General features: G+C 38.0%; 2 protein-coding genes across 5 annotated transcripts in view; one reads left to right on the top strand and one right to left on the bottom strand.

Annotated features, from left to right (window-relative positions):
• Window positions 1–1,302: 1,302 nt before the first annotated feature.
• Window positions 1,303–22,864, top strand: LOC139962625 (uncharacterized). 2 transcript variants are annotated; one of them, XM_071962774.1, is made up of 12 exons: window positions 1,303–1,412; window positions 2,778–2,893; window positions 4,052–4,152; window positions 5,062–5,122; window positions 5,765–5,849; window positions 7,395–7,447; window positions 8,804–8,902; window positions 10,042–10,129; window positions 11,284–11,466; window positions 12,263–13,290; window positions 14,311–19,607; window positions 20,774–22,864. In XM_071962774.1, the coding sequence occupies exons 2-12, from the start codon at window positions 2,812–2,814 to the stop codon at window positions 20,855–20,857; spliced, it is 7,161 nt and encodes a 2,386-aa protein (XP_071818875.1). In that variant the 5' UTR covers window positions 1,303–1,412; window positions 2,778–2,811; the 3' UTR covers window positions 20,858–22,864. The 2 variants fall into 2 exon arrangements, with proteins under 2 accessions (XP_071818875.1, XP_071818876.1); XM_071962775.1 differs by having other exon boundaries at window positions 5,062–5,126; window positions 5,770–5,849.
• The window catches only part of LOC139962629 (tyrosine--tRNA ligase, cytoplasmic-like), a 33,148-nt gene continuing 31,713 nt past the window's right edge, over window positions 22,372–23,806 (bottom strand). For all 3 annotated transcript variants that reach the window (XM_071962785.1, XM_071962784.1, XM_071962786.1), the window contains exon 15: window positions 22,372–23,498. In XM_071962785.1, coding sequence (XP_071818886.1) covers window positions 23,388–23,498 — 111 coding nt within the window. In that variant the 3' untranslated portion in view covers window positions 22,372–23,387. The remainder of the gene's footprint in view (window positions 23,499–23,806) is intronic.

Below are 23,806 nucleotides of genomic sequence, written 5' to 3'. Positions count from 1 at the left end.
TATTAGTGTTTTAAATAAGAGGGTAATAATCTATACGCTACACTCATCAACATTTGCGTTTACACTACGAGTACACGCAAGGCGTTGAACATGGCTTTATGTTTAAACGCAATCAATTATTAAACGAACAAAAACACATTATTAGCATTTCACCTGTACTGTATAGGGTACATGCATTCATGACATGATGACAGTGCTAGGTCATAGAAATTTGTTGGCAACTGCACATGGTTTTGGAATTACCCATTTGTTGACATTAAGAAATGCTTTCTGGTTTTTCTTATGACATTTATTTAATTCAGGGGCGTCGGAGCCGGTACGGGCAGGTCTGGCGAACGCCGGACCAATATTCACGACGCAAAAAAGAGAGAAAAAAGTAGGACTAAAAAATGGAAAAAAATTCTCGGAGGTATATATTTCAACAGTTTTCAATAATGATGACGGCAAGTAGGCTAAATGTGACTACTCTGGCATGGCAGGGGTCTTGTTTTCAAGCTCGGGAAGTGCCATTTCCTGCAATCTGGGAGGCATATTTTCAAAATCATTACGCTCTGCGCCAACCGATGGTGGCGCTCCGCTTAGATAGTCTCCATTTATTAGCTCCCCAATAATTTTCCCGTTCCGCCGCGCCTGAAAGAACTTGTGATACTTCACTTGATATAAACCATGATCACATGGTAACAGTATCGTCTTGGTAAAAAATGATGAAGGTTTAAATTTAATTGCTTTGCTTGTCTTCGTGGACACAATAGTCAATAAGTCTACTGTACGGATCAATTGAATGACCGTGTTTTGCATTCATTATACGTGCCAGACAACTATCTCAGGAACTCAACTGATATCCCAAATTCAAATGTTTTATTAATTTTTGCATGCTAGTTGCCTGATATTACATGTATTATTGTGTTCAGTTTCAATAGCTCACTTCTGTTAAGCTTAGTTCAGTAGAAACAAAACAGCCTGAGTATCAGAAGGGGTTTCATAAAGTGTAAAGTTTTTGTTGTTGATAGTTTGTACCCTGTAAAGTTTTTAAGCTTTATTTTTTCTTCTTCAACTCTGTTTTGGGGCCAATTTCGACGTGGTATTTAAGAACAAGAAAACACTGGAATATTTAAAATTGTGATACCCAGGAATATGAAATCATTTCGTCCCGAGAAACCTCCGTAGCAGCTTTCTTTTTGTCTTATAAACTTCACAAGTTTCTTACCGCAGAAAACTAATTGTAAAGGCGTTCTTTTCCAAACAGGCAAACGGCGTGCCAAGTAAAACCATAACACCGAAACGCACCTCAGCTTTGGTTTTAGTTGATATTTCTCGCTAGCTTCAATCGTCATGTTCAATTGCGGCAAAGTTTGTACATAGAGACGACTGAAGTAGTGACAGAAAACAATGAATTTCTTACGAATTGCAAGGTAATTTTGAGAAAAATCGAACTTATTATATGTTTTAGATTCCTTTAAGCCATTTCCCTTCAATTGAACAGTTACTATTCTTTAACTTTTGCTAACGGTACCATTCGTAACAACCCGTCCCTTTACTTGAAATGTTTTCTCCACTTGAATCCTAACAGTACAATCCAATAGTAAATTGGGCCTAGTGTTACAAATTCCCTTTAATTTTCACGACATTGTTGTGAGAATGACTATGATGAAGTATGAACTATGAATGATGATTGATGATACTATTGGGAGCATTACTATTGGTAGCCTACTTAAAAGTGGTAGGCTAGACCTTTACGGTAGTTTCGCAATGCGTAGAGCACATATATTCTTTTAAGTGGTGACAGTAATGGTGATTTATGAATGCCTAAGTTTCATAATTAGGCTAGGCCTGCGTAAAATTTGTTTTCATTCATGTGTTTTTAAGATGATACAGTTAATACAAGTTAGGGTCCATACATTTCTAACTTAGGATAGGCCTATAGTGGCTACACATGAAAGTCTTGATTCATTTTGTGCACTAGCCTAGGCCTAACTCACAAGGAAATATTTCCCTAAATTGGCAACGACTAGTAATTAGTTAATGCACTAAGATCTACATTTTCGCGAGTGACTAAAAGATAACCCAATCCCAGTCCATAACTTTCAGCTTCACTAGCCTAGGTAGGCTACAAATTGAGGCCAAGACTATCTTTGGAAGCATTTGCAGTAAATGTAACAGCTTGGCAAAGGAAGTTACAATAAATTGTATGCATACGTTGGGTCAATGCTTTGTTCTTCTTTAAATATGGGGACAATTTTTGGTACTAATTTAGAATCCATACCATTCCTAACCCTATTCCCTATTTCCTTACCCTATCCTAACCCCTAACCCAATTCTCTACTTCCTAACCCTACTTACTAACCCCTAACCCTATTCCCTACTTCCTAACCCTAATTCCTAGCCCCCAGTAAGCTTTCCCATTCATATGGTACAGATTCTAAAGTTAGGCCCAATTTTTGCTACATTTGGGCAATTTTCTAAAGTCCTAATCAAGTTCTCGCTTCCCTAGTATGCCTGTAAGGAATGTGTAAATTATCTGCTCTTGCTAAAGACATCTAATTTAAGTGCTAGTTTCCAATTAATTGCATATATTTAAAAGAGTTATTCAATGGCTATTCAATAATTTTGCTACTTAAAATTCAAAAGTTACTGGAACTGGATCAGTGCTAATATGATGAATATAAAATTCCTAGTTCATGGCTATCATAATAGCTTCACAACATAACTAATTACTAGATTGTTTTGTCAATTTTAAGTTAAATATCCTTATTAATTGCATCTCATCTTGCCCACAGTTGCAGCTGCAGGAAGGTTGTATGGATGTGATTCATGGAACTAGATGCTCCCATCCTGCCTAATAAGACAAAAATGGCAAAACTCCTCCCGTCAGATGTAGCAAGACTTGTTCTTGGTATGTAACAGTAGTATTTAACTGTAAAGGAATATATTGAGGCATGAGACATTCTTTACTCCCTGAAAGACTGACTTTAGGCAGTATTCTCATCTTGAAATATCATAGTCTGAGAAAAAGGAAGATATGAGTGCTGATAATGTTCATACAGTATATAGCTATACCCCTTTCAAGATATTCACCATTAGAATATATGCTTAATCTATGGCATTTTCTTTTAAGGCTAAATTTGTGATAATGCCTGCTCGTTAGTGCAAGCCTAAATGTTTTAATTATGTCAATCCATTGTTTTACCAATCCTGGTAACTCAACCAAAGTTTGTTCTTTTAGCATCATGCAGCCAACAGAACAACTGATTACAATCAACACCATTCGTCATTGAAAAGTTCCTCAAAAATTATACCCATGTCATCAGATGCCATGAATGTCATACAGTATGTTTTCCCAGTGACGTTTTGGGTTGCATCAGAAAACGTGACCAAATGATCTGTGTGTTAGACTATATATTCCAGTCACTTTAATTGATGGACCTCAGCTGTTTCTCAAAAACTAAAAGTGGTATGAAAAAATACAACCTGGGCTGGCAGCTATGGTTTTTAAGGGTTTACAACATACCAAACTTAAGGTTGTGTCAAACACCCTCTTGAATTAAAGATATAGCTAGAACTGTACAAATGCTAGGATTATAGTTTAAAATAAGAGGGCAAAAAAGTTTTTGAGCTGTTTTCTACAGACCACCGTCATATCCACTGAGACTTTCAGCCAACATGTTAAGCATTGATACTACAGACTAGACAAGGGTATACTGTGATTTATAATCTAATTGGCCAATAATCATGAGATGTATCTTTGTTCAAGACTGTAGACAGTTTTGGGTTCATAAATCATAATGCTGTTTTGCAACCGAGTCAACTCAATCTGACTTTACACAACATTTAGTAACCAATCAAAGTATCGACTGTAGATATTTGGAACTATGGCTTAGTACACAGAGACTGCAAACTTTGCAATCCTCTGTATCTGCTGTTGTGTCTTCATAGGTTAATAATCAGGTAAATGATGCTGCTGAATTATTGCATCCATCAAAGATCAATGTTTGTTTATATGCTTGCCATGATTACAGAGCAAAGGATCAATTGTTTTTCTATTTCTGTTTAGCATATTTAAAGGACAACAACTTGCAGGGCACCAGCCAAAAGTTTCTTGAAGAGAGCCCCCACTTGAAGGAGATCAGAGACAATCCATCATGCCCTATTTTGGTAAGGGTTAAATAAAATTCAGCCTGTTTTGTGGATTTTTTTTTTTGTTTTTTTTTTGGGGGGGGCGGGAGGTTTAACAGTTGCATTGTAGCTGTCATCATTCATAAATTTGCAACTACTTGCCAACATACTGATTATGAACTATTGTGTCAGTGGTTATACCATGTATCAGACTTGTACCTAACCTACTCTGTACTCGCATTCTAAAAAAAATTGCCTTTTTGTGCTCTTACTTGGAGAAAGCAAATTTTGTGAACTGGTAGCATTGTACTCGAACTAGTACTCAAGATATTTTTAGTCAAACACCTGTGCATACTTTCCTATTTGTAGTAGTGGTTCGTCTGCTCTGTTAGTTAGCGTACTGTGTGGTATCATGTTCTGTATTCTTTTCGGTGTTGTTAGTAAAATTGAAAATTGTATATAACTTTATACTTGTGTTTCCTACTTGTTTTCAGACTGCATGCCAGAGTACGATTTCTGTATGTGTTTTATGTGGAGTAAAATTTGGATTATCTGCTAGGTCACTTGGTAGTAAAGTGTTGACTTTGTGGGCTTTCATTTATTCATTAACTTATTTGCATATTAGATGTTTGACATTCAAAGAATGGTTTGTTGGTTTATCTTGCTCTCTTTGTTTGCTATCTGAGCACCATTCATGAGTTTTTCCATAAGATTGTTCAATTTTCTTGTTTATGTTCAGACTATGACACAGCAGCTGTTGTGTAATGTGTTCAATGTTATCCATGACTGTTAGCATACCTGTTGACATATATGATGTCTTGTTCTATAAGTCAAGATGAATAACAATGTTTCCCATTTGAGATGTGATTCCAGTTTTTGAATGAGTATTTTTTCCAATGATTCAGTATACCAACTCTAAATATGATTTTATATTATTTCTTCATTTAGCCTCCTCAGGCCAAAGATATTGAAACTATCATAGAGGAGCATACTACATTCATGCAGGAAGGTAAGCTACCAGATTGTTGAGTTTTTGATCGATTGATAAATTTATCGTTGGCAAATACAGAAAATAAATTTAGTGATTGAATTTTGTATATCAATTTTGAAGGCTCAGAACGTTTCCGTACAAAATACTATGGTAGCTTTGTATCAAAAACTGCTGTACATCTTTGCACTTATATAGCAGTTTACAGAGTGTTTCGTGATGCAATACCAGATAAATTATTCCCTGCAATAATTGCTTGACATTTAAGAATCAGTCATTTCTGTGAAAGCTTTGAAAACGGTTGTCAATGTATATCACAAATATCTGACCTCAAAGATTTGCATCGTTTGGCATCAAATGTAGAAGGAAATACTAAAAACCTAGCAACTTGCCCCCAAAAATGACAAAGGAAACTGTCAAGTGCCACATGCCAGCAAATACTTATAAGTTTGCATTTAGCAGTTGTTGAGAAAATCAGGAAGAGGGGGAGGGGGAAAATATGCAAAAGTCATGCAAAGTTGGCAAATTTGTCTAAAGTGGTAACAACTTTCCTTAATTTGAAGAGTATGAGATCAGCGACCTCAGTAAATAACAGTATGGGTGTTTAAATCTGTACCTATCATTTTGATCATGAATGTCTTTTCTGTTTTAATTTTCATACAGGTAAAAAAAAAATGGTCACACCATTCGTTATTCAGCTTTGGAAGAAACTTGATGCTGTAGTTGCCCAACTCAAGTATGAATACTTGTAAGTTAATCAGGCATCTTTTTACTTTCTCATTGAATCCCTCGCTAAAAATTTAAATGCACTTCAGCAGTTAATGACGGGGATCAGCATTGGGCTTGTAACTTGGAAGAAGTGGTGGTTAGGATTCAAAGTCATGGTGGGTTATTTTGGTCTCGCTAGATTAATGTAAAGTTACATGTTGTGTCTTCATTTCTGTTCAATGTTTCGTAGCTGGAAAGTATTGGTAGTCACTGCAGGTGTTTTGTCTTTTTTGTTAAAAACAGAAATAAGAAGTCATGCAGTCTACTGTGTCTTTGTCATTCCATTCCCGACTTATGTTGGGATTAATTTCATTTGTGTCTCCCCGGCTGTATTGAGTGGCTTGAGGTGTCATGTTTTATTCAGCTGTGACAATTGGGGAAACATAAATGTACAATGCTTAATTTTTAATGGTATCATCTGCTGATAGTCTGTTTGAAATCCTGTTTTTGCACATAACCTTTGTATATGAGTTTCCTACTGGGGAATGTCCAAACCAATTGTTTATGCAATCACACTTTTGGAATCCTCCTGCTGAGAAGCCAAGGAGTTGTAATTTGATAGGTGAATAAAAGTTGCATATAACTGTCATCTCTGACTATGCTTTGACCTCCCCATTAATTACGTCCCCATTTCCTCCCCATTAATTACTGTCAGGGATGTGCCCACGCTGGGCGGCACTGGGTGGCTCCGCCCAGCACTAAAAATTACCGCCCAGCACTGTCTTATATATCGTGAATCCCGCCCAGCACTATATTCATCTAAAATCCCGACATTACTAACAATATATTCAACATAAATTTGGCCTAGCCTATGCCAGAATCATACAGACTAATAATGCATCAGTTCTACATGCGAGAAACATTACTTACGGCTCTCAATCGGTCCCTTGTTAAATCTCTTTTACCAGGTACGTGATATATTTCACTAAAAAAAAAATGTAAATTGTTAGCAAAACTAGTGTATGTGCTTAAAAAGCTACACAACTGCATGCATTGGCATCTGAGCACCTTCAAAAATCAGAAATCCTGGGCACATCCCTGACTGTATTACCTTGTCATCTGATCCGTAACTTTAAAAGAACCAGGGACCCTAATATTGATATTTCAAGCCTATTATCTTTTCTAATAATCACTGCCAGCTAAGTTTAATCACTTCACATTGTCAGATATTACCATTACCATGAGTCAGGATCAATATTTACAACATAAATGTATCATGTTGTTAGGCTCTTTCATTTTATACTAGCCTAACATGGTTGTTTCTTTCAATTTGTTTTTTGATGTTCCATAAGATAAAGCAAGAATGAAACATGGATCTGTCAAAGGAAAAGCTGAAGAGTTTTATTTGAAAGTCTTTCTTCTCATCTTGCTGAAGCATGTACATGCCAAAGTGTTCACTTAGTACAGTGTATTACTTACTAGGTTGCAATTTAGTAAGTTTGTAATCTAATAATGCAACATAGTCGTCAAATTTCAATTTTCAATCCTTTACAATAGTCTTTTCTTGTATTTTTTTTGTTTACAGAAGAGGGAATCCTCCATATCAAAACAAAGATGGCTATAATGAAGGACAAAATGGTTGGTGGACACACTCATTTCAAACTATATTTAAGCCATAGGAAACTACTATAATATAGCCATACAAGTTTGGTTGAGTATTTTGCCGTGTTTTGACCAAACCTGGTAACATTTCTGACAAGTTGGTCAAACTAAGATGTCTATAAATCAGAAATTATTTGGCAGTGACAAATATGAAGCTGGCAAATCTGTTTACAGCATTATTTACACAGCAACATGTACACAGCAAGTTCATGTGGCTGCTCAGTTCCTCCTTCGATTGTATCCTCCGCTTCATGAAATGGACAACTAATGGAATAATGCTTCATAGCAATCTACACATGTCAAAGCACTATGTTATTGGAAGGCCGAAACAATATCCACACAGAAAATGTTTGACATACCCGTAAAGATAATGATGAGGAAGAGCTGGTGAATGTGAAAACATGTAGTAAGAGCAATGCATGAGAGTGCATGAGAGACAGCTTTAGCAGGTTCAGCTGTGTTGTAATGAGATGGAAGTGGTTCAAAGATATTTGTGAACCTTACCCCCTTCCCCCCACACCCTAACCCCCCGAAAAGAAAGATAATATAGTGACTCCAGTCAAGGACTCAACCCGAGTCAGGAAAAGCTCTGGTGATGACTCTTAGTTTGGGTATTATAATTGTACACATCTATGATAGATGTCACTGATGCAATGTGAATGGTCACTGATGCAATGTGAATGGATCATTTTCAAAACGTAACCTTACCACCCCCCTTCCCCTCCTTGCACTCACCTCCATGATGCAAACATGTTGTTTGATCGCTGGTGGGGTTAAGTAGTTATCCAGCTAAATTACCTACTAATTACTCCCAACTGTGGAAACAACATTGAAAATCTACTTACACTGGCTCTGTATTCTAGGATAGCAGCTCATATGGCTTTTGTATGTTAGGCAATGATAAGGCCCTACCAGTTAACTCATAGAAATTATCCAAGCAGGTGTAAAGTAGATTTATAGAAATTAAAAAAAAACAAAACCACCATTAATTGCCTGATTTTACTGCCGATTTTTGAAGTCAGCCATTTTGAATCAGCAACAGTAGTTTAGTATGAACTGAGTGTGACTAAGAGGAAATTTGAAACACTCTTACCAAATGTAGTAAACTCTGTTGAAAATGCACACGAAATCTGTTATTTTATCACCATGTCTTTCATTTGTTTGGCTTTTGTTCCCACATTTGTAAATTATGCAGTCTGTTGTTGTTGTCATTCTTTTTATTTTTAGCAATAAAAAGTTGTTACCACTTTAGTTGAAGTACAATTATACTTAAGCTCTCTTATGATATTGAGTGTTTCAATAGTCTCATTTCATGTCTTGTTCTTCAACCAGCGAGAGCTCGCCACACCTTGAACTCACTACGTCTGACACAAATGCAGAGGAGACGAATGAACAGCCAGAACATATCTCAAGCAAATGTGTCTTCCACTTGTAAGTCAGAAATGTCAGTGATATTTAGCAAAATATTCATCACTTTAGCTAGTGGTTTCATATTGTTAGTAACATGATACAACCATGTTTACTTTCCAACAGTTTCACACATTAATCAATCATGTAAATAATAAACAGTTCTCCAGAAACCCTTGTTGAGCTTGCAGAAATTCTTCTTTGCAGTTGGAACACAGTAATGTGCTGTTATGTGAGTGTTAAAGGAGTGTGTGTGATGGAAAGTGGAATCGGGTTATATTAATTTTGTTGGCTCGTGGTGGCAGAGCTACAGAGTCTCGATAATGCTCTATTTGTAATTTTTAGTTTACCAAAGGTTCAGGAAGGCAACAGAAGGTCATTGGAAACCTTGTCCATAACCTGTAAACCCTGCTAATATCAAGTTCCAATGACTGTTAGAAAGCTTATGAGGCAGGCCTGAAAATGACACATTCATTAAGGCTGCAGTGACATCCACTTAATGTCAGTCCAATGGACGGGAGTGTACCTCAGCAACTGACCACTTTATCAAAAACTGAGGAAGGTGAAGGCACCCCATTCATAGTCACTGCAGTGCAGCCATGTTGAACAAAGTTCTTTTTCAAAATTTCAAAATTTGCAAACCAGAATCAACAGAAATTTAATGGAGAATGTGATGTCTGCACCATTGACACTATTTATACACCATGGTAGTGCAATGTCCCAGAAGATATGAGTGTCTACACCAGTGGCACCATTTGACACCATGGTAGTACAATGGCACTGAGGAAGTGAGTGTCTACACCATTGCCAGCATTTGACACCATGGAAGTGCATTGTCCCAGAAGATATGAGTGTCTACACCATGCACACCATTTGACATGGTAGTGTCTACACCATTTGACACCATGGTAGTGAAATTTCCCAGAGGATATGAGTTCTTCAAACCTTGACATCTATTTGACACCATGGTTGGGCAATCTAACTGAGCATATGATTGTCTGTACCATTATACAATAAAGTTGGTACTTTATTGTATGATAGAGATCTTATTGCGTCCAGTTATCAACTATCATGCACTCATAGTTTCATGATTTTCTCTTCTCATAGCTTTGGCTAGTTTCTGTTTTGTCAACTTGTGTGTTATGCTTATTACTTGTCTGCAGCTTCTCAAGAGACTAGAAGTCAGCTGTCACATTCAAGCACTCAACCTACAACCTGTAGTAACCCTGTGATATCACCCAAGAGAAAAAGGTAACATGTGACTCATGGATTGTTAAAGGGAAAAGAGAATGTACATGAAACCAATCTTTTTCTTTAGTCCACCAAAATCACCATAGGAAAAAGGAGACTAAGGAAAATTTTGAAAGTTTGACAAGAAATATCTGTTTCGGATGAACAGTTGATATCTCTTCAATTAGGAGTAAACAGATGTTTGTAGCTACATTTAGATCTCTTAGTTAGATTGAGGGATTTCCAATTATGTATCAATAATACATTGTATGATGATAAGGCTACAACTCAAGGCAAAATACAGCTTTAAAGGGATAGTCCAATGACAGACAATGTGTTAAACACTAATATCAAGAAGCAAAATATTCCTCACAGTTAGTTGAAAGCCCCATCTCATTATCTTGTCCCTAACTTGAGATATGGTTGATGTAATGCAACCTAGGCCTAGCTTTATACATGGACTGGCATACAATAGGTGGTCTGTGATTTCATCATTGCAGTTGTGGTTCACAAATGTTACTTTTGCTATTTAAAATCTGCCTGTCCATTCATCCTTGAAACGTGATGAGTTTGGAATGAAAGATTAGCTGTTAATGTGCCCTATATTTAGAAATTCAAAAAAATTCATGTTATCATCCTCTGTGGATACATGAATTACGAAGAAAAATCAGAAACATTTACAGCTTGATTGCCACGGTGACATCAGTCACTCTACTGTTGCCAGATGCATTCACAAAATATCATTGAAAAATTCATGTCTCTTCCCCATACCAAGTGCTATGAGAATGTGGGTTTAACCCAAATAAGCAGTAAGTTTCAAGCAAGTTCATTAAGCAATCACCTTCAGTCACAGGAATATTATTCTATTTAAATGCTTCATTTATGCAAAATTCAGAGGTCTGTAAATATCATGTAAGTATCAATTCTTTCTATGGTGGATAGTGTTTTCAAAGTGTTAAAGGTGTTAATGATCACTGCTTGAACTGCAAGCAAATGTACTTATCTAAAATGTAAGGAATGTTTTTGTGTCCCAGTCATTCCATTGGATTACATGTGAAGTTGTAAAACATGGCTCGTTTATATTGTGTACATATATATATGTATATTTTTCCATATAAGTCCATATAAGTTTCTTCCGAGACTTTGAACAATTTGCTCTTTTCTTCCTTTTGCAGTGTAACACCAAGGAAAAAGAGAATCCAAGATAACAACACACCTTTAAATCTGCCGCCCTCTTTGGACGTTCCTCTCCTTCCCGAAGAACTTGTGGAGTTCCCGCAGATATTGGAGAGTCTCTTGTCTGATGCAACAATTTCTGAAAAATTAGCGGGCACTATAAACAAAGTTCGACCTGCTGCGTGAGTAGACTGTATTATCCTTTCACATTGTGATATCTGCTGGATAGTCCACGAATGTGTGATGTGAAAAATGTTATGAAAGACTGTCTAGCTCGAATTGTCAAAGGCTGGTTAGCTTTTTGCTAGCTAATGTAAGAGAAAGTTTAATTTTGTGAGTTGAAGGCTTGTTGCAACTGCTTCTCAAGGTTCATGTTTCGTCATTGAACATGTTACTATCGTTCAGTATGTATCAGAATTCAGTGTAACTGTATGTACTATCTCAAATGATATATGGTAAAACATGGTTCTGTAATGTAGATTCTTTAGAAAGTCTGTGTCTTAATGATAGAGAAGCCAGCATTTTTCTTTGATGACACTGTGTGGCAGTCAAACAGACTTATAGTAGTACGAGTACAATGGCATGAGTGCATGTACAAGTAGAACTTTCCTCAGTATGAGAACAATTTTACCAGTACAAGGCTCTAAGAAAGAGCATGTGTAATTATCTGTGCACTAGTTCCTATACCATATTCAAAGGCGCAAGTACGAGTACCCAATCCACAGGTCGAGTACAAGTTAATATACTAGAATACAAATAGATATGATAGAATACAAGTCAATATGCTGGCATACAAGTCAATATGCTGGAATACAAGTAAATATGCTAGAATACAAGTCAATATTCTGGAATACAAGTAAATATGCTAGAATACAAATAAACAAGTTCATGAATATAACATGTACGGCTCACCACACTATGAATATCTTTGGGCATCGGAACCGCTAAACATTTTTGTTTTCTGGTTTATGTCTACAGAGAGTCTGTGTCTGGGAGGCTGGAATCACAGAATACATCTGGTCAATCTTCAGCACGGATGATTGCTCAGGAGAAATCAGCAGTTGACAAGAGGGCGGTAGATGAAGCCATTGAGATGACATGTTCGGATCCTGCATTCGATTCACTCTTTTCCCTGTTCAATTTGGATAGGGCAAAATTTATGCAGGAGGAGAAGGAAAGGGCATTGCAAACGAAGAACTCCCAGGAGAGAGAAAGTATTGAAGTTTTGGACAGGAGAGTAAATAGTGAAATCTCTCACATAGTCGTAAGAGATTTGTTCACATCAAACTCAAGAGATGAAGGTATAAAAAGAAGCCAGGACGTGGGAGTGGCAGAGAAGGAGGGTGAAAATCAAAGCTATGAAACGGCTTCTGAAATTCCGAGCGACAATTTAGCTGAGAAAGGAGGTGCTATTAATGGAGAAGGGAGAAATGAGGCATTAAATGTTGATGATGTAAGGACAAATCCCAAGAAAAGGACTTCACAGCATATTAACGATGAAGCAGAGGAGGATGAAACAATGGATGTTAATGAAGATGAAATGGCTGTCACAGAAGTTGTTGAATCAGATGCTGAAAGTCATTCTTCTTTACCTCAGTCAGAGGATGTGGTGATGGTGGATAATTCTTCCAGTGAAAATGAGAGAATGAAAGCAATGAGTTCCGGGGACACTCAACAGCGCACCCCTGCTGCTGTGTGTGATGAAGGTGAAACAACAAAATGCAAAGTTAATACGCCGATGGGCATAGATTCCCTTACAGATCATCAAAGTGAAGACATTCGTGAAAAATCACACAACTCGTCCGGTAATGGACAAGAAGACTCTGAACCTACCTCAAATGCAGATCACAATATGAATATGCATAACGCAGAGCAGGAAGCAGTGGAAGGAGAAGAGAATGGCAAAGGTCAAAGGTCAAACTCATGTTTTGTAGTTTTGAAGAAAACAGACGGTGATGGAGGGAAAGATGGAAAAAAATCAAGGAGAAGGAGGGAACGAAACAAAGGTAGGATAATGTTATATATTATGAATTCAGTAAGCTTTTAGAAATATGGTGTACATCACATAAGACTAGATGATATATCCATTAGAGGGATCAGTCCAGGGTGAACATATGCCTCTGTTATAGAGATTTGCACCTGTTACAATGAGCCCATGAGGGTGGGAGGCCTTTTGCCTGTTAGACCATGCATTATCCGGTGACCATATGACCATTAGAGCCATCATTACAGTGTGCCTTTGCATTCAGCAAACTGTTCACTCATTTTGGATGTTTGTTTGGGAACCAACACTGGTGTTAGTTCGTCTGATAAGATGTTTGGTCGGATCATATATGATATGTCAATGGGGCTCTCCACTGATGAGTGGTGCTGTCATATTTGTCCTTTCTAATTCTATGAAACTGGACAAGTTGTTCCTATGAATGAGTTTTAGTAACATGGTAGTACCATAATTTGATCATGTGTAATATATATACTAGTTTGATTCTATTTTTTGAAGAAATCTGAAATTTCAAGTGAAAGAACTGTTTTATGCAACTCTACTTGTGTTTTCTAAATCATATTTTTCATTTGATTAAACTGCACTAGTAGTGGAACTTTGAACTAGTCAGTCACCTTGCGCTTCAATATGTCAGTTCACTGTACTTGTTCACATTCTGGTAAGCACTGTCACACGTTCGTGTTACATTGAATCAGACAGCAAATCATATCTTGAATCGGACTTTATAGACTAATTGAAAGACACAGTGTTTCCATTAAAATGCTAGGTCTACAGTAAGTTTCTCGCATTTAAAACTTCTAATCTTTCTTTTTCATGTGTAAAAGTATTAAAGTTGGCCTGATGTTTCGATCCTTGCAGGATCTTCTTCAGAGGCTAAATGACAAGTGACAGCCTCTGAAGAAGATCCTGCTAGGATCGAAACGTCAGGCCAACTTACTTTTACACATTCTATTAGACAGGCTCTCTAGTGGATAAGCAGTTTGCTAACAGTTTTATTTTATTTTGTCTTTCTTTTTCATATTAGAATCGCAAGGTACGAGACGCAGCCAGCGTCTAGAAGCCAAGAAACAGCAGACCTCAGCTAACTCTCCTAACTCAACCGTCGATGATGAGGATGAGGATGAGGATGAACAGTGCAACATTACCCCGAGGACTCCATCCTCAGAACCTCATATGATGACCACTGATTGTGGCCTCCAGGCTGCAAATGAATATGCTAAGAAGTTGTTAGCTTCAATGCCTGACCACATATCAGGAGGTGGATTAAATGGACTTAGTCCAGTTGCTCTGAATGTAACCGTGTCAACAGCATCACCTCTCACTGAATGCCTTCCTGACCCCTTTGAGACGAGTAACGTGCTCTCCACAAAATCTAAATTACTTGCTGAATGTATGACAGTGGCAACGTTGACAAGCACCACATCTTCAGTGTTATCCACCAGGCAGAACTCAGAGATTACAACCACACAGAGCAAAAGTTCCAACGGTAAGGTGACCGTGTTAACACCGGCTGGTAAACCAATCGGTGTGATCCAGCTTGAATCTGTCAGAAAGGAAGAGCTTCTTAATCTCCAGCCTCCCGAAAAAGTCTCCAGTAATGACGGAGGTAATGGAAACTTACATCATTCTCAACAAAGTAAAGCAGATTTGAGTAAGAACATTGCCAGCAAACAGACTGGCGACAAGGTCTCGACAGACACCAGTAGTGATGGAATCGTTTCCTCAGTTATGAGTTCAGAATCTTCCCATGGAACTACTTCCACAGACACTGCTAGTAAGACAAATGTGACTGGCACTACAGCCTTATATTTAAATAACAGTCAAGCTGCTGCTACACCACCACCACAGTACATTCAAATCGCAACTGCTCTAGCCACAAACCCAGCCAGTTTTGCTCTTACTTCCAGCCAGCAGCAATTACTTCTAAAGAACAGTTACAGTATAGCAGGATCACAATGCACGACGCTGCCACCCATGGTGAGACAATCGACAGTTTTACAAGGTGTTAGTGCTGTTGACAACAGCTCAGGACACATAAGCATTATCAATTGTTTAGCTGGGAATTCAGAGAACGGGAACATACAAGCGATTGTGTCCGATGGACCGATGGACTGGGCCAATAACTCACAGGTCATTATGTTACAAGCAGCTGATAGTTTGCTTTCATTGGGTGTTGTCCAGAATACAAACACAAATACAATAGCACAGCAGCAAGGACCAGGTGAGCCTGTTGTAATACAATCAAATCGGGCCAATCTTCATGAAGTAAAACAGCTACAGGTCATGGAAGCTATGACATCTACCAGCGATGTTCAAGTTAAGTCAACCACCTCACAAGTCCCTCCTTTGTCAAAAGCCATCAGTGAATCTTCTGAAACTAGGACTTTTTCAAAATCAGTCAGTATGGCTCCCGAATCAGTAGCAACTGTAAATGTTAAAAGTAATGCTGCAGGTAACCACTTGAATTTAGATCAACAAGGAGTTACTACGCTAATGAATGAGGAATTGGAGAGATCCCTCCTAGATGCATCCACCCAGGACATTGATTTTATTTTCAAAGCTATCACGATGACCCCTCAGAAGGATATACCAAAGGATGGTGTAAAGAGTACATTAAAGGAGGCAAAGAAATATTCACCGCTTGAAAAGGTCATTGCAGACAAACTGAAAAGATTTGCTGGTTCCGAGTACCAGGTAAATGTCGAGGATAGGAATGTGAAAGAGAAAGTGAGTCCATGGAAGAATGCTGCATTACAATCACAAACTAGGTATGCCAAAGGTAACAAGTGTGTCCGGAAAGTCTTCACTGATGAAGGTGAAATGTCAAGGGATTGTCATGTAGAAAATGTTGGAGGGAATCAACCAAACCATAAAAGACCAAATGAAGCTGATGTGAGAAAGACAAGGCAAAAAGGGTCTGACTCCTCGCATACACAACAGCAACATCCAAATGGGGACAAGTCCAGTCTTGAATCCCTTCCAAATAGTTTCAACTCTAATGAGAAAGAGAGAGTAAGTGGCGAGAGAGGCCTTTTGAAAGAGAGAGATTCTCAAGGCAGGGAGAGTACCAACCAGGAGGAAAGGAGAGGTGATGCCTACAGACAAGATCATACTTCAAGTTCTGTAAATGAAAGTGAGGTTGGAGTTTCTACGGAAAGTGATCAGGGGTCTCAAAAGTGCAATAAGGAGGGAAATGGGGAAAAAGATCTCCAATCCCAGAAGAGGAAACTTCATTATGTCATGGACAAAGAAAAACAACAAAAGTTGGAGAGGCGGATGAGAACTCGCTTAAAAGAGAACCACCAAGAGCAACGTGGCAAGAATGGAGGGGAGAACGATGTTGAAATCAGAACATCTGCAGAGAAGAAAGGACAATGTGGTGATCATATCATTTCCAGAAGGAAGTCTAATGCAGCTACTAGTAATCAGGATGACCAAGAAAGAAAATTGAAGTATGGGAGTAGAGTGCCTCAGGGAACCAATAGGGAGATGGTTGACAAAGGTCCAGGAGGCCAAGAAATGCCACCACCCAATTCCATCAAGCAAGGCAATCGATACAGAGGGAAGGAAGACAGTCGTCCCACAGGTTCAGATCTCAGAAAAGGATCTGGTACAAGAGAGGAAGGAATTCAGCAAGATGCATCTAGGATAGATGGGAGTAACTCTGAAACTTGCAAAAAGTCACAGTCTGGTAAAGATGACAAAGATAGAAGCAGAGAAACGATGAAAACTACCTCTGAGAAAGAAAGAAAGAAGCAGATTTCCATGAGAAGAAAGAACAACAATAATGAGAGTGTTGGTGGACTGGAGGAAGGTAATGTTAGTCAGGAAGATGTCATTCAAAGGTTAAATCCAGCAAGTGTCAAAGAGAATCAGAATGACCACCAAAGTGACGAAAGGACGGTACAAGAGAGTAGAGGTTTGCAAAGTGATAGGATGATGGAGGAGACAAGAAATAGATCCCAAGAAGATGTAGACATTCCCACAAGAGGTAAATTCAACTCTGGGAGAAAAGATGTCAGGCAAAAATATGTGCACGATGGCAAGGATTACTATGAAACCACCCAAGATCACAGGTTAATATCTTCCAATGTCACCGACTCTACAAGGAATGTCAGAAATGTGAGATCAAAGTCCAGAGACAGGAGAAGATTGGAAGAAGAGCAACCTGAGTACAATAATCGCCGTGGCTTCCAAAGTTTTTCAAAAGCTTCCACGTCTCAGCTTAGTTCACATCAAAGTCCAACATTCACTAGTGAGCAGGCGCAAGCTGAAGTGGACTTTATGGATAAGGATTATGAAGATACGAGGCATCATGTTGAGGATTCCGGTAGATATGGACATCATACGTCCGACAGAGAACCTTGGCCGATTTCTAGGATGGAGAAAGATCCTTTGAATCTCAGTTGGGATGAAGAAAAGGAAGAAAGAAGGAGGGAGTCCAATACTTGTGGAAATTCAGATGAAAGTGGTAGAGAGGACAGACCTTTGTCAGAATCGAGTATGTCGAGTCCCATCTCTGTGACACGTATTTCTCCCATACACACCATGGCTGAAGATTCTTGCAGTAGAACTCGAGGAGTCCATTACAAGAAACAGAATTATGCTAGTCAATCATCTGCTGAAAGGTTGATGATGTCAAATACTCATGGAAAGGCCAACCCAAGGAAGAGTAATAACCAGTCAGATGTTTCTTGGAATAATGGACAAAGCTCTCAGCCCAAGGAAGGACAAGATTATAAAGAAGTCCAAACTGGTGAGCATATGTTGAAGACTTCCAAGAGGCATTCCTTAGAACAACAGGCTGAATCTCCTCGTTTAGATTACCCTCATAAGTTGGATATCCCTAACATGCAGTCATCGAGAGAAAGGCTACTAACAAGAAAGGAACACTGGACTGGTGAAGATCAGTTACAGGTGAGAAGGAACAATGTTCACGAATCTGTTACGAATCCAGGAGAGAATGTGAGGCATCGAAGAGATTCATCGAGGAAGAGGCAGTCATTGGATGAGGGACATCGCACTCCTAGGAGAAGATATTCATACGATGAAGATGACCTCAGAGGTAGCATGATTCCTCAAGACTCTGGAAGATTCTCAATGGAAGGGGGATACCAAGAGGCCAGGAAGCATATAGGGAATGATAGGCATCATTTACAAAGGGAGAAACTGCTTTACAAAGGAAGTGAAAATAATAATTGGGCTTACTTATCAGATGAGAGTTATCAAGATTCAGGAGGACATTCTCTGGATCATGGTCAGATGGTGGAGAATGCATCAGATGAAGATGAAGGCATGAAAAGTTATCCAACCAAACCAAGAAGAGATGAAACCATGTCTGGGGGGAACTCATCAGACAGTGAGAGTGGTAATGTTTTGCCAAGAAATAAATTTGATGGTGCCTTAAGAAATTCAAAGATTCAGTCACACCAGGAAAATATTACAGGTTCAAGAGAAGGTACAAATTTCCAGAGAGAACATGCCAGGTCAGACAACTGGCATCAAACCACCGCATCTCCTCCACAAGATTACAATTCCAACTATAAATTTGATAGGAAACATTCTCTACCATCAGAAAGGCATTATACTCCTGGAAGGAATCATAGAGTGAGAGGGAGGGAGGAAAGACCAAGGAATGAAGGAAACATTTATTCCAATCGTAGCTCTTTGGAAGAGACGGACAGCAGACATGTAAGACACTTGACAAGTGACAAAGTTGAAAGTGTTCGATACGATAGACATGATTTAATACATCAATCATCACAGGCAGATCAAGGGCATCACCATTCACAACCAAAGGCATCAACTTATTCAGAACCCTCAGGAAGGGAAAGATCAGATCGAAAGCAATCACATGGCGAGAGATTTACACACGATCAGAGGCATCGGCATTCCAGGTCCAATGAACACAGCAGGAACCGATCCAGTTGTGACGAATCTCAAGAAATCAGGGACGGTGATGGAAGAAGAAGAAACAGCAGAGAAGAGGAATCATATCAGATGTCACCAGATTACAGGCTTCATCAAAATAAAATGGAACCATCATTAAAAGGCATTACCAAACATCAGACTTCAAAGGGGCATCTAAAGAGTGCGAGAACCCATTCCAGCATGCAGAACGAGAGACAGAGTGATAGGAATACAGAGATTGGATCAGTACAAGGTGTCATTCCTCCAGTCTCGAGCATCATTGGTAGAAAAAGAACCGGTCACCATACTTCTGAGAGGGGTGTCAAGAGGAGTCGTCAAGAAACAGAGGAGATTAGGCCCTGGCCTTCTGCAAAGAGGAAAACCAAACCCAAGGAGTCATCTTCCCAACAGGTAAGCTTTTCATTAACTTCACATATTCATTTGTCTATCAGGAAAGGGACCTTTGTAGTCATGTTATGTCTCTGTGTGAAAGTGTATTTGTGACCATTTGTTGTATTGATGGTACCTCACTTTGATCCAGTGTTAAGACTTCAAGAAGCCTTTGTTGTTTGGTATGGGTCATATTTAAGTCAGCAGAGGTCAAAAAGGAAAAATCTTGTAACTGATGTAACTCCTAACAGGAACTTGTGTTTTTTTTATTATGCTGAATAAAACCTTTGTAAATTGTTCAATAGAGTTCACAGGTCAATTTTGGTCAGGAAAGATCAAACATTGAAATTGTTTTATACATGATAACTCAAGGATGAACATTTTACTTTGTGTGTTGGATCATCTGAGAAGTGTACAAAATTGCAGTGGATTTAGTCGAGGTCAAAGTTCGTCTTTGTTCCAGGAAGCTGCCCACATGACTTTTTAGCCAAACTCTCTCCAAAACATCTTATCTGAAGTCAGCACTTCTGATATACCTGACATTTAGTTTGCAGTAAAATTGTTGATTTTGTAGTTACAGTAAAATCTCTGGCTACTACCATTCATTCTAATAATAATAATGGTGATTTATAACACGCGCATATCCACCAGCTCAAAGCACTGGAGAGAAAATGAAAGCAAACAACAAATGAAACAATTATTGGTTAAAATTGATGTATGCTTGACGGATAAGATGATTTTTCTTGAACGACAAATTTCAGTACACAGGCGATCAGCCTCACTGTACTATTCATCAAAAGATAATGCAGTTTAATCGCTGTACATTGAATAACACCTCCGCACACTGTTGTGTAATATAAACTTGTGTTAGTTTGGCCATTTGGATATGTGGTGAGGATTCCTGGAGTGGTTGATCAGTTCTTTAGTTTGTGAATGCAAGAGTTATATATGCTGCTGCAGGTTCAGTATTGTCATATTATGGACAAGTGTTCTCAATTGCAATCAATTAGTTTCTTACATTTGCGCTTATCAGAATTTAAACCTTCAGTTTATGTTATGGAGAAAGTTGCTGGATTTGACAGAAAGAAAGCTAGACTTTTTTTTTTAAATGGAATGAACAGCGAAATCTTATACATTTTATACCAACATGCATCTCTAATGAGAAAACAATGCTCTTTTCTCCTCAGTCTCCCACTAGCAAGAGTGATATGGAAATCCTTCAAACAGATTTGGATCTTCGCAAGCTTGTTGCCCGCTTGAAGTATGTGTAGATGTCCACTGAATGAATGCTGGATCTGATACAGTTCTCTGAGCACCAGTCTTGTTATGCATTTGGTTTCTGTGGTGGTGGCTACAGTTGGTGCTATAGAATATTTAGTAGTAGTTGCAAGGAGGTGGTGTGGAGTTAGTGTGGCAAGTGGGTGGGGTGGAGTCAGAGATTTGGTTGTGCTTAAATTAAAGATTTATCAAAATTTGACATTATTTACTGCTGCAGAAGGGAATATTAACCAATGTAATTTGTGGAGTGGCCGACTTCAGGTTTTAGTTAATTTTGCATGTTGCAGTTATGAAGAGAGAGTGATTGGACGATTTGTTGTGTCACATTTAGTTCTTCCCATAAGGTACATTGGATTCATTACAAAACGTAGTGGAAAATGTGAAATATACACTTTTGTGGCAATTGCTATGGGGCAACCCTTCTTCTTGTCTGGCTATGAAAGAATCTGGTTCGAATACCAAGAAAATTATCCTTTAAAGTTTAGAGTCTCAAAGAATTTCAAGGCAGTAATTTCATAGATCTTAATAGTTTGTTAATAGCTTGGGCATGTGTATTCCACCTATGGTCATCTTCATACCTAATGCACTAATACTATTACTCTGAGTGTGTTTGTTAGTGTAACATTATAGAACATGTAACAAGTGTAGTTGTTTCTATACAGCAAAATGTCAATACCGGTGCTACTCGTTCATCTCAGGACTTGACAATTTTCAAATTGATGAATGTTTAAAGGTCCTGATGATGACATTCTGTTATGAACATGGAGCTTTTGACAATGACTTTAATTTGTGAACGCTTTCCACGAAGACAAGTCAAATACATTTCTACCAGTTACCATTAAGATAGATTTCAAATATGACCTTGACTAATGGAAAGTGACCTTTACTAATGGAAAGTAGGCAGTTATAGAACTTCTCACCCACCTCCCAGAATACCAAGGAATACTTTTGTGTTTCTTCAAAGACAAGATCCTTAGTATAAAAGATCCTTAGTACAGAAGTATAAAAGTTGATGTCATATAGTTAATTTTTCTCAGATTGTTTATTCCCTTCGATTTTACTTCCTTTTAGTTGGTGGTAAAATATTAGCTTTCAGCAACAACACTGATTAATATCAACAATGCATATATGAATTATGAACAAAGGGTAAGGTAGATATTTCACCAGCTAGTGGCAGATAAATGTCACACATGATACAAAAGAAAAACTCCCTGACAAGATGTTTCTAGAATGGAGCAAGATGTTTCTTTAGCTGTTTCGAGGAATTATTCAAACAGAATTCTCATGACAAGAACCCATGTCATATATGGTAAAGATGACGGTTGTGTGTGCTTCTTTAATATTATAGAGTTAAATGATGTGCCTTAATGTCATATTAAAGTAAACAAACGTCTTCCATCGGATTATGTTTAAGTCTTTTGTCATCAAACGAAATAGTTTTAAAACCTCTCCAAGTATGGTAGTATAGGTAAGAATCACGAGGACAGAGATGAGAGAGCAACTGGTGTATATATATGTAGGAAATTTATTTATCCCTCAAACTTGACATCTTCATACTTTGTATGACCAAGTAAAATTGGATATACGTAATCCAATATTGTATTGCAGTATGCTATTCAATACGCCATAGCAGTGTGCCATACAATATTTGATTTATTCAGATTAGTCATACCCCATTCAAGAAGTCATTGTAACTGGAATTGCTACCTCCAAACCATTAAATTCTGCCTGTTGAGCAGCTTTTGTTGATTTATTTTACCGTATACTTGAATGAACTAAACGAAATATTGCCCCGCTATTGCTGGGGATTGTCTTTTCCAAAATAGTGTATATTCTACACCAGGAACTTGTGGCATATCTGTACATGTTTCTACCCAGTCACCTCTTGCTATCTTTTTAACTAACTTATATAAATTCTTATGACTTACTTTACGTTAAAGAACTTGTTTCTAGGAAAACAGAACAATCAATCATTGAAGCCCTGTTTTTCCCACCCTCTACCTTCTAGAAAATAAAATGAGACAAAACAAGCACCGTCATAACCCTGTTATAGTTCACTCTCAAAAGTTGGACTGTTAACCTTTAAGAAATTCCCATAGCAGGAATAGATGGTCCACAGTTAGCAACTGAAAACTTAAATGAAACTCAAGATCGTAAAGTCTCCATCTCTCCAAGACTATTGTAGAAAGCTTTTCCAGGGACACTAGGGCATCAACACTTTTGGAAAAATCATCTGATCTGAAGATGATGAAAAGCATTTTATTTTTCTTGATCTTTCTATGTCTCCACGAAGGCAGGATCAGCCTGCAATATCCAAAGAGATTTTACTATTGGACATTCATAACTAAGTATGCTCATATTATTAATAAGTGGAGATTACATCTCCTATTGCCTCGGTGAAAACTCCTAATCCATGTTCACCTAAGATTTATCGCTGATCCAGAAATCAAGCATGTACCAATGGCAAAGTCTCTGAACAACCATAGCTTCCCTTTAAGTAAAATGTCCTATGCATTGCCAAGTTCAACGTATAGCAGCTCCCTTCAAACTTGCAGACTTCACAAAGCCTAGTTTGGTTTTTAATGGAGAGTCTTTCCACATAGCCACACAATCTTGAGAAGTTTTCAAATCCACCTGAAAAAGGAGGAAAAAAATATAGAAAATAGAATTTTCCAATTTTGAAAGTTTTATCATATAATCAGTTGCCATTGAATTTTCTTCAATTTTTTTTTCATATCGTAACGTGTATTCTTACATACGTTCTTCTTTGAAGTGTTAACTGGTATTATGCAGGTTTAAGATATTCTTTTTCTTTGTTCCAGAATTTATTTATATTTTATATCCATGCCTGACAGGTCTAACATCAAAGTGAATTTTATCAAGTTTATGTATTGTTGTATGATATTGTAGTTTGTATTATTTTCATGTACATTTGTAAATTA

The sequence above is a fragment of the Apostichopus japonicus genome, chromosome 21 (genome assembly GCF_037975245.1).
Source record: "Apostichopus japonicus isolate 1M-3 chromosome 21, ASM3797524v1, whole genome shotgun sequence".
NCBI classification, from domain to species: Eukaryota; Metazoa; Echinodermata; class Holothuroidea; order Aspidochirotida; family Stichopodidae; genus Apostichopus; species Apostichopus japonicus.
This window is presented reverse-complemented; position numbering and strand designations above follow the sequence as displayed.

Coding starts and splice junctions, on each gene's coding strand:
- LOC139962625 (XM_071962774.1), top strand. CDS start 2,812: ATGGAACTAGATGCTCCCATCCTGCCTAATAAGACAAAAATGGCAAAA. Junction 8,903..10,041: donor AGCAAATGTGTCTTCCACTT/GTAAGTCAGAAA, acceptor ACTTGTCTGCAG/CTTCTCAAGAGACTAGAAGT. Junction 11,467..12,262: donor AACAAAGTTCGACCTGCTGC/GTGAGTAGACTG, acceptor TTATGTCTACAG/AGAGTCTGTGTCTGGGAGGC.